Source organism: Poecilia formosa, unplaced genomic scaffold (assembly GCF_000485575.1).
Source record: "Poecilia formosa unplaced genomic scaffold, Poecilia_formosa-5.1.2 Scaffold2, whole genome shotgun sequence".
Classification (NCBI taxonomy): domain Eukaryota; kingdom Metazoa; phylum Chordata; class Actinopteri; order Cyprinodontiformes; family Poeciliidae; genus Poecilia; species Poecilia formosa.
Window position 1 is genome coordinate 3,078,395 of NW_006799941.1, and position 11,485 is coordinate 3,089,879.

General features: G+C 41.8%; 1 protein-coding gene across 2 annotated transcripts in view; it reads right to left on the reverse strand.

Annotated features, from left to right (window-relative positions):
* Window positions 1-916: 916 nt before the first annotated feature.
* Window positions 917-11,485, reverse strand: part of LOC103136430 (paired box protein Pax-7) — a 57,519-nt gene continuing 46,950 nt past the window's right edge. For both annotated transcript variants that reach the window (XM_007549690.2, XM_007549681.2), the window contains exons 8-9: window positions 5,586-5,835; window positions 917-3,622 (exon numbers count right to left, since the gene is read on the reverse strand). In XM_007549690.2, the coding sequence (XP_007549752.1) occupies window positions 3,507-3,622; window positions 5,586-5,835 (366 nt within the window). In that variant the 3' untranslated portion in view covers window positions 917-3,506. The remainder of the gene's footprint in view (window positions 3,623-5,585; window positions 5,836-11,485) is intronic.

The following is an 11,485-nucleotide window of genomic DNA, read 5'->3' on the forward strand; positions in this document are numbered from 1 at the left end:
ACAAGGAGGACGTACACTCACACGTGTGTGAGCTTTGTGGACGGATAGATGATTTGTCAATGACTTGTTGCATAATTCTCAAGAGGGGCAGCATTTACTCCTTAAGGTAGTAATTCCTTCAGATGCTGCTTTCAGTTTGCTGAACTGTACTTTAGATGAAGCGTTTCCAGGTTTTCTGCCAGGATCATCATGTTTCAAGGCTTTAAGTTAAAAAAAAAACAAAAGACTCTTCACCATGTTTGAATTAATGACACATAAGTACTGACCCCTTGATGCAATTGAAAGGTGACACAATAATTAGTTGCCAATTTTCCAAGATCAAAATCTCAGTTTCTTGTTTAGTAAATGCATCAAGACCTTGCCTTCCCCCATAAAACCTCCAGGTTTTTTCCAGTGTAAAAACATATCTTTTTTTTTTCTTTATTGTACTTTCTTTTGGGCACAGTAAAGATCAGACCACATTTAGAAACACGTGCTTTGATGCATGAATTAGAAAAATGTTTTAATCAATTAATTTTCTGTTTGATTAAAAGCCTGCCCAACCCATAATCTTTTAGAAACTGTTGAAATAAAACAAACAAAAAACCTAAAACAATTTTAAGATAAAGAAGTCAGTATTTTACCATATTGTCACATGTCTGATATTTATTTATTAAAAAAAGAAAATGTATCCTATAAATACAACTTCAGGAATTTGCATACAGGGTAATTTTGCAGGATTTTTTTTGTGGTCTTTCCATAAGATTACAATTATATTCATTTTTTGTTTTTCACACTTGGAAAATAAAGATTTAAATAACTTTAGGACTAGATTATCTATAGGTGGCACTTTTTTTTTTTTTTTTTGCCCTGAGCATATTAATCAATTACATGAAAAAATTAGCAGGATTTATTGACCAATCAAACACACAGGAAGTCAGTTTTGGATCTTTAATTGATAACAGTTACGCCAGTGTTACATTAAACACACCAACAGGCTGAAGGTAGTAAATACCAATACAAGTTTCCCACTACTCTAATACTTCATACAGCAGAATAAATTATACCATGATAATATACACACATGCGGAACGGAAAGAGGAGTAAAGCAAAGCACAGATGTCAGAAAGCAACTAAAACAGGTTAGGGCTCAAAGAGACAGGAGGAAGAGGAAGAGGAGGAAGAATAAGGAGCTGTATGCCTTAAATATCCAAGTGTTAGAAATGGGCTCAATACACTAAAGACAATTCTAAAATTCTTCAGGTTTAAAATGTACAAGAGTGAGGTGTCTAAGTGGAGCAGCAGCAGCTGCTGCCGTTCAGTGCGGAGTCAGCGTCGCTTTGTTCTCCTGAAGTCTTATTGGTCCACAAATGAAAACCTGACTCTTCAGTTTCACCCCCTCACCCTCGAGAGGGGCTTCACTGTCACTCACATCCGTCAACAAGAGTCACAACCAAAATGGCTCTGGGTGCGGGTGGGGTTAGGTCCGTGGTCCGTTCATAATCAGTTTGTGGAAACCTTCTGGTAGAAACTCTCCGGCAGGTGAAGCCGTCTCTTTCTGCCACTCTTTAAATTTACATTGTGGTCCAGGCGGGAGTCCATCTGAGAAGCCAAGCTTTTTTTTTTATATATCTGAGCTCATTTTGATCCTCCTTAACACAGTTTACCTTTACACTTTTTCAATGCAATTTATACTTTACTAGTTTATACAAATTCATTCTCATGTGGGCCAAAAACAGTAACAAAAGCTTTTTTTTTTTTTTTGGCTCAAACAACTTAACCAATTAAATACAAAAATCCCCCAACAGAAACAAAAAAAGGCCGGTTAAAGAAACAAAAAAAACAAAACATTTACTTTCAGAGTTCCCTCACTGACCTCATACTCATTATTTTAGTATAAAACATACTCTTTATAACCAAACAATACACAATCTGCTCCTGGAAATGCACTTTTTTTCCCCACTGTTTTTAAAGGCGACAGAGGACCGAATCCTCCGCAGACAGTGATGTCAGTAAAAATATTAACACCTACAAGGAACAGCTGATCCTCCGTCATCTCAAAAGTCAACTATGAGTGCAACATCAATGTCTCATATTAACTATTTCATTTTTTCACTCCTTTCTTATTTTTTTTTACATTGCGGTAAGTTCGTCAAAGCTGGAGGATTACAGACCGAGGCTCCGGTCCAAACCGAAGTGGGGGGCCAATCAGCGGCGTTACCTGTGCCCTTTCACAGCTGACTGGATTATGTGATTTTCCAGAGCGCGTGTGAATGGCACAGCTTGTCTTCTCTCTAATCTCACAACAGAACCAGAAAACGCTGGAATGCTCTCCTATATATATTTTTTATAGACGGATTGTGAGGAATGCTTCGAAGGAATGCTTGGAAAAATTCAGGAAGTGGAAATGAACTGAAGGTGCATTTTTACAAAATGGGGAAAAGGAACCGAAAGGCTGGGCTATTCATGGAAAAGGGTCACTGTGAATTAGCTTTGACATTATATTTGTGTGATTTTAATCAGCTTTACAGTATTTAAGCCAAACACAGGATTCCCCCGGAAGATGGGCTTTCCGGGGAGTGGGGGAAGGAAGGAAGCTGGTGGTTTAAGTGAGTTAGCCCTCCTTGGCAAGATCCATATTTCAAAACACATTAATTTCCCCAATCCTGTTTTTGCAAACAATGTCCCCCTTTCCCTGTGGGCCGCGGCTAAGAATGGGATGGAGGTTATGAGGAGGAAAGGGGGGAGCTATTGGCCGCCAATATGCTGCTTAAATTCCCTGCTGAATCCATCCAGCCAGACTTCCCACCGAGTGGCCAAGTTCTTTAGGAATGTCAAGAGGAATATGAAAGTGGAAGGTCAAATCGCTCATGAGCATTGGAGCTCAGGGAGCAGCAGCTTGGAAAACAATCATCTCCTCTAGTGTGAATGTGCCGACACGCGAACGTACACACACACACACGCAACAGACACCCGCTTCCGTGTCGTCTCAGTCATCCTCTGTGTGTGTGTGTGTGTGTGTTTTTTGTGTGTGTGTGTCTTTTAACGCTCCGACATCAAACAGATAAAAGAGATACGAATGGATTCGAACAACAAAAATCACATTAACCATAATCATATAACAGCAACAATAAGCTTAACAATATCAAAAAAGGAACAAGGAATAAGAGTTACTCAAATGATGTTGGCTGTGTTAACTACTATGAACAGCAAGGTCAAAGTACATGTTGTTGTTGATGGCTCTAAATGTGTACTGGACTGCAGCCATGACAAAGAAGGAGTCCAAGCAGACGCGGAGCCGCCATCTTGGGGGTCCTGTTTGGGCCCTCGCTGCTAAAAAGGCTTTAAGGATTGGAATCTGCCTGAAGAAGCGTTTGAATTCCCCAAAAGCGTCACTTTCTCCAATGTCATGGCGGGGCAGGAGAGAGGCGACCTGGAGTCCAGTCTTGATGAAGAGCGTGGAGCGAGCTGAGGCAGAGGCGGGCGAAACAGGGAGACAGGAAGTGGAGGATGCATCTGGGGCCTCTTTAGTAGGCCTGTCCCGTCTCCACTTGCAGCAGCCCCAGCACCGCCGAGTGGTCCCCGAGTTTCATCCTCCTCTGGGTGGACAAGCTCACGTTCTTAGCCAGGTAGTCCACGGCGGCTGCACAGAATACAGTGAGAAGAGGGGGGAAGAAAAAAAAAAAACACACACACACACATGCATGAGACAGGTGGTGGACCTCAGCGGCCCACGTCCCACTCGCTCTCATCTCATCCCTCTGATTAAGTCTGAAACAAGTTGTGGCAGAGAAGACTGAGTCAAATAAAAAACAATTCAGACAGCTAGAGTGAAAGATAAAAACCCCTCCCTTGTCACTTGTCTGAGGTTGGCACGCTGCTGGCATGGAGCATGTGCATCCCGGTGGAGTCTCCATGCTGTCAGTCACTGGGGTCCCCGTGTGTGTTCTGTGTGCCAGTCTTCATTACTACTGGCATCTCCGATTTCATGCCCTCCACACTCCACATGGCCGATCATTTTCATCGTCAGACAGAAGCTCTTTCCTCTCCCCTCCATTCATTACCCATCCACTGTGCTCAATCACCGTCTTAATTAACCTCACATCAGATCACATCCGCGCTGCCATCAGTTTCCTCCACTGAGCACACACACACACACACACACACACACACACCCTGAAACGTGACAGACTGTTACGGGTTCGCTTGTGCAGATCCTCAATGCACAAAGCGCCCCGTCAACGCTGGAACCTCCACGTAAATAACAAACAAATGTCAGATAGCTGCTGCTGGCTGCCTTGTTTGGGGAAGTGTGCTTCATTTTAGCTCTCATGAATGGCTGTGACAGCATCAGTCAATTATGCTAATCTAATAAAGCAAACTCTTTTCCTGTCCTGAGGGGGACACACATGTGTGTGCGGGATCCAGACGAGAGAATGAGAGGTGGGCAAGAGGACACTGCGGGCCCCGAGGGCGTGCCGTCCTTTGAAGTGGCCCTCTTCCCTTTCCCATTCAAGTGGAGTGGGGTGTGACTGAGGTAGCTCTGCACCAGGATGGAGGTGGAAGCACGAGGGAGGGTGCGGGGGTGGCAGGGCGGGTTTTATCAAGAGCACGTGTCTGCCTTCACAACCCAGGGTTGGAAGGGTCAGGAGGCATCACCTCTTCACCAACATGTACAAGGATTCATATTTTTCCACATTTTTTTACACATATTCTCACATTACAAACCACTAACTTGAACACATTTTCCTGGAATTTTGTGTGATAAACCAACGAACAGTGAGACTGACAGAAAGTCATGGATGGGTTGCAACATTTTTTGCAGATACAAATCTGAAAATTGTTGCATGTTTTTATATTCAGCACCCTTTTACTCTGGTACCTCTCAATAAACTCTATTTGACCCATTGCGTCTTCAGAAATATGGCACTATTCTGAACCTAATAAGACACGGTCGCCTACCTAAACCAACAGCCTGGGCAAGGAAAACGTTGATCACAGAAGTAGCCTGGAGCCCCATTGTTGCTCTGGAGTAACAATGACTTTTTCAATGGAAGTTAAACTCAGAGCAATGCCAAGAGAAAACTTCCTAGTAACTGCAAAGCTCTAGACACTGAGCCAGCCTTCAGGAAGACCAAACATGTAGACAGAGTTATAATAGAATAGAATGAAATAAAGCACGAAAATGTCCCAGTCAAAGTCGGGACCTTGATCTAACTGAGAATCTAGTGCAATACTTGAAGATCTATGTTCACAAAATGCGCTCTTCATTCTGTCTAAGACTAACCATCCCCTCCACACGTGGTGGAGGCAGCATTATGCTGTGGGGATCCTTTCCCAACTGCTCCGTTCAACATGGCTAAATATGAGTTACTATGCAAAGATGAATTAGTAAAACCGATAAAGACCTAAAGGAACTACAGATATAATTGTGAGAAAAGGGGGAAATAATTGCATGCCACACTTTTTAGAGTTGTGATTGTGAAAACTTCACAGGTAAGGACTACTTTTTCTTCGTCAATCACTTAAAATCCCAATAAAATAAAAATGCTTAAGTGGAGCTCTTTAAAGACAGAAACAGAACAAATAAAGAAAGGTTTGCTTACTCTGGCCATACTGGCTGTACTGGTATCCCGCAGTGACGGGGTCCACGCTGTAGCTGGTGGCGCTGTAGGTCGGCGGGCAGTAGGACTGGGAGGAAGCCAGGCTGTCCACGCTCTTGATGGTGTCGGAGCGCTGGCTGCAGCTGGCCGAGATGGGGTTGGAGCTCTCCAGACTGCTGTGAAGGGGGGAGATGGAGAAGTCGTGCTGCGGCTGCGAGGGTACAGCGCTGGGGTTACTCAGGATGCTCATCACCTGGAGGGAGAGGAAGAGGAAGATGTTTGAAGGTTAGACCATCTGAGGATCAAAGGAGAGACAGAGTTCAGAAACATTTTGTTTCTCTCCTCCCTGCGAGTGCAGCACCAATTTTTGCACTCGGTGGCGAAGAAAGTCAACAGAAGTACATCGTTTCAAACTTTCAAACGAGGAAAGAAACTTCTCCATCTCTTTTTGGAGCAAGTGAAAGAGAACAAGGAGGTTGTTGAGGTTAAGGAAAACAGAGAAAAGGAACAGGAGACGCTGTTTCCATTAGCTGGTCCTGACAGTAACTGTTCTACGGTGGGACAGAAGGGTCCCAGTATGATAATAGACCCACCATCCTTGCCAGACAGCTTGTGTCCCAGAGCCTGAGGCCTGAGCCCAAGCCTGTGGCACAACAAGCACCAAGGGAGTCCCTAATCCCTCGCCCCTAGCCTACCCATCTCATGAATAGTAATGGAGTTGGAACTGGTAAATGATCCCCTCAGATCCCTGCACAAAGTAGGCACCACAAACCCAAGTGAAGGGGGCCACTGATCCTGCAAGTTTGAGTTCGCCTTGAACATTACAGCGTGTATATTATTGATAATGCATAAGAGCTCCCATTTCAATACAGTAGATTAGTGTAATAGCTAGTGACATTCGTCAGAAGAAGGTCTCAAATTATGTTGAAATGGAAGAGATTACGTCTCCTCTCATATGAAGCGCAAAATATAGCTTTCCTCGTGCTGCAAGTTTCTTTCTGGGTTTGTGGGAGAGAATAGGTTTTGTTTGAAAAAAAAGAAAAAGGAAAACAGATAGGAACTGTCCCACACATGCTTCTCTCTTCCTTTCAACATCAGGTTCATGTTGAGCCTCGCTATGCTGCACTGGCCTTTGGCCCCTTTGCTGCTAAACCAATTAGCCCATCATGGAGGTAGTTAAACAGGGGCTGATTCACTCCCACACATATGTTTGCAAGCATGCATGCACAAACCAGCACATACGCTCTAGCATGCAGCAAAACAAGGGGTAAGGAAAACGGTTGGACGTGCACGGGCCAGGAGTTATCCCGCTGAGGGGGGAAATTAACCACATTCTGCAAATTAATCATTTCTAAGGGCCTCCCTGGAAATATGAAGCACCCCGGAGCACATCAGAAACACAAAGGCTGGTTAGTCACTTCCACATGTTAATTCTATCAGTAAGGAAAACCCCCACCACCTCCCGTCCACATCTGCGGACAAAGCATGTGACATTTATCTATAAGCGAGAGATTCATGGCCCTCTTCGTGTCGGACACATGTTTTGCTTCCTCACATATGGAGCTGAACATGCCGAGCTGGAAGATGAGGGTGGTTTGCTGAAAGTGAAATGGGAAGGAGGGAAGTGTCCTGAGAGAGGCAGCTGGAGGGCATGAGTCCATTTCAGTTTCTGGCTAATTAAAGCTCGATTACATCGCTTCCTTATTAAACAGAATAGCCAACAATTGGCCCAATCATTATTCATGCTCATAAAAGTTCTTCAAGAGAAGATGACTTCTTATCATTGGCGGGATGCAGTTTTGCTATTTTAGCAAATTGGGACGGAGCTAGCTGCAGAGTGTGACTAGAGCTGGCGCATGTGACAGTATCCTTCAGACGTCCTCATGAAGACAAAAAAAAAGAGGAAGATTCTTGGTTTCTTGGTTAATAATTCAAGTTTTCCTTGAGGGGAAAGGGCACATGTCATTGGAAAGGTGGGATTCTCATTTGGTTTGTGTTCACGCTGCTAAATAAAAATCAATACAGATTCAGCACAATGCTTTAAGCCTGATGAAGGATCAGATAGAGGGTGAAGCTGACTGTCAGGATTCAGGCTGCAGTCAGACCTACAGCTGTCGTCTTTAATTACATCCGCGCTCGTCTTTGAAATGTGCAAGTTTAGTCAGAGAGGGCTTCGGCTCATAAAAACAGTTTTCATCTCGATGCATTTTTTATTTTTACCTGCAACATCGAACTTTTACAGATACTAAATTATGGTGAACATATTTCCATTAGTGCTTAGAGCACTGATGTTAAATCCTAGTGAATAAGACTCCAATGAGTTTTCAACATTTTATAATTTTTCCTGATTCAAATTTCAAGATTTTCCAACAGTTTTTTTTTAAAACATTCTGAATAAACAAAGATGGGTTTGAGATCGTCTCGGCGCGATAACCTTGGTAAACATCACAGTGTAATAACTATTAACACACAAAATCTGAATGAAAATGCTCATTCCTTGCTACCATGAATTGCACCTTCTCACTGTTGTGTGCTCTTTGACGCTACACAGGGAGTCTAATCATCTGCTGATACATTTTTAAAGTAGTCTGCAGTCACCTTCTTCACACACAGTGTCATTTTAAAACAGCCTTAATATGAGAGATGGGTTGTCCTGTACAGCTACAGGTGAGTGTGGAAATGCAGATTTTTTTTAAAACACTTTATTTATTTATCTTTTTGCTTTAAATATATATAAAAAATATTACTATGTTGATTTGTTTCCTGTCTTGATGTCTGAGGTTGGGATGAGTTCTCCTTGCAAGTTGTAGAGCAGCTTGCATTTGCTCTGTTGCTAACTGCAACGCAGGATAGTAGCAATGTATTCTTCTCCATTTTTGGGTTACGGCACAAAATAAACACGTCCACAAATAGAGGTTGTTCAGAAGCATCGTCACCTCTGGTTTAATTAGATACAAAGTGTCAGAAGTGCGGGTAAACAGTTTAGATCATGAATATCATGCTGTTTTAAATGTTTATGTTGAACTCAGAGAGGCTCCAACTCTTTTAGTCTGAATTTCACAAGTTCAGGGGAAGTTCTCATAGTGTTCCCAAATGGGAACTTTGGAGAACTTCTGAGTACAAGTAGAGGACACCATCTGTGTCTCCAAGCTTTGTTTGGCATCTAAACCTAACAACCCAACCAAGCAGCACTGAGACTGCTTGTTTTGCTTTTTAAATGATTATGCATTTAGGCGTAAACTTACTGATATCTCAAAACAAAGATAAATAAACATCAAGCAAATTATAATTTATTTTAAATTATCTTTTAGATATGGGAATATGTTATAAATGTATGATTTTCAAAGGCTATACATGTAAAATATAGTTTTTTTTTTCAGGCTTGGATGTTGATAAAATCAAATTTAATACTTTTCTAGACTTTTTAATGTTTATGCTATAAATGGTGAGTGATGCACACATATGAAATGAACAAAAAGCTGTTTGTAAGAAACCGAACACTCTCTTACATAGCAGAGTTTTCTTCCTTCATGTCTCCCTCCTTCCTCCACCTCCTCTTCCTCCTCTTCCTCCTCCTCTCCTCCACCCACCGCCTGCATATGCAGCGTCCTCATACGCAGCCTGCAGTTCGTTTGTTGTGCGACGTTGTGTGAGTGCTGGTTTGGGAGATAATGTGAGCCAGGACCCAGTTTAAAGGACAATGCTCCAGGGCGTTCCCTGTCTCTCTCTCACACAATCACACTCACAAAGACACACAGCCCCTTCCCTCCTCACCCACACCGTTTCGCTTTTCTTTTTTCCCCCCCTCTCACTCTCTACAGATAGATTACTTTATAAATAATAATAAAAAAGTAATTAATTCTCTCAACTTCTGAGCCCTGCGGCCTGTGGCAAACTAAATGGGGAAGTGTAAATTGATACAATGTGCATCCTTTCAGATAAATAAATAGCAGACTTGAGACAAAAAGGGGCCCTTTTCACAGCTAACTAATTTCTTTAGCAGACAAATTACATTTTTTTTTTGTTGTTTGCGTGAATGTTTGATTAGTTTTTCTTTGTTGGTGTTTGTGCAAGAAGAAAACAATGTGATACAGAGCAAAGTGGCTGTACACAAAAAATTAAAACAGCTGCTAGACAAGATTTCTTTTTTTTTTTTTTGGAATACATACTATTATGGATTTTTTGTTGGTGTTATTTCACTTTAAAAGTTTTTCTTTTTCAAAGGAGTTGTAGTATAGAAAATAATAATTTGATTGAATGCTCCTAAAACTGTCAGAAATGCATATCAGAACCTCCACACATGCACCTGGTCTTAATAAGAAGGCGGTTTTAACCTGGATTAAAACAGCATGAATTCACCAATACATTGACAGAAAACGGAGAGCTGAGAACCTGATAGCCAAATACAGAGAGAAGACAGAAGAGAAAGTGAGTGAGAGGAAAGTGGAGGCTTTGGGAAGTACAAAGACTCCTGTAGGACTGTGTTGGCCTGAGGGCCAGCCTGCCTGGAGAGCTGATAGGAACCCCTTCTGTTCCATCCCCAGCGCCAACACACCCCACTTCCACAAATACTCTTAATCTGTGCAATACTGGATTAGTTCCTCTGTCACCGATACCTCCCCGCTCTGCGCAAATCAAAATGCCCCCGAGATGTACCTTTAAGTTAGGCACAGGTCACCGGGGCAGACGGGCTGGAAAAAAACACGAGCACTCCAAATGTCTGCAAGTTATCTGAGTGCTGCAGAACAGCATTGTGCACCTTAGCAGATCTGCCCGGCTGATACCCGCTCAGCAGCGGGGAGCGATTAAAGATCCACACGGATGACACTGAATTTGAGATCAATATTTGAAGGCCAGTCCTGAGGGTGTGATTACAGGAAGAGAAAAGTGTTTAATTCTGTGACCCAGAAGTGACACAGAAGCACTTACAGTTCCTGGGAAGTGGATGACTTTGGAAAAAGCCAAAATGCACACATTATAATACATTTCAAACGATTAAAAAAAAAAAAAAAATCCTAATGGGACACTTCAGAATTGTTCATGCACTACATATATTTATATATTTGGGATGGGCAGCCGTTTTTAAAACTAGATACTTCTTGAATATCAGTAGTTCTCATTTTTTCTTCATATATTTTAACAGCACATCCAGCACACTCTGTTGAAGTTGTAGAAAGAAACCAAGCTTGATTTAACTGAAGGACGGAATATTTTTTATAGACTTTATAGTTCAGGCATATACATACCAAAAATCAATTGATTTAATACATCAGCTGATGCTCAGTTAGTCAATGCAGGACCAATGGTCTGCAGAATGTTTACTGAAGCTGCTCTTATTGGTGAAGAAATAATAAAACACCCAAAGTTGTTCCAGTTACAAACATGACTCTGGCAAAGCAAAATGACTCTATAGGACTAGATTAGGCTTCAGTTAAAAGTCAGTAAACTGACATCTAATCCAGTCATTAATAAAAATGACATTTGTTAAACATCTCATACAAAAATAGAACATTTTTCATTTTCAGGGTTTTTCTTAGGTTTTTAGAACGCCACATTCTTCAGAATACATGGACCTCTAAATAAGAGTTTCACCGTGTAGCATCATCAGAATATCAGCGTATGCATTAATAATATTGAGTAAACTGAAGGAGTACATTTGTTTAGGTTTTTTCTTTTCGCAGTTGTCAGGACAGCACACTGCCTGCCAATAAGACATTCAGTCAACTGGATGGAGCCTCACTGCAGTAGACGCTCTCTGGAGAGCTGATAGCTGTTTATAAATCATCTGTTCTCAGTGGTTACATCTTAAATTAGCATTAAAATACTAAAAATACTATAAATACACTTTGCTATTTTTCATTGCTATTAGAATTGTTTGTTTAAAATATTACAGCAAGAAGGTG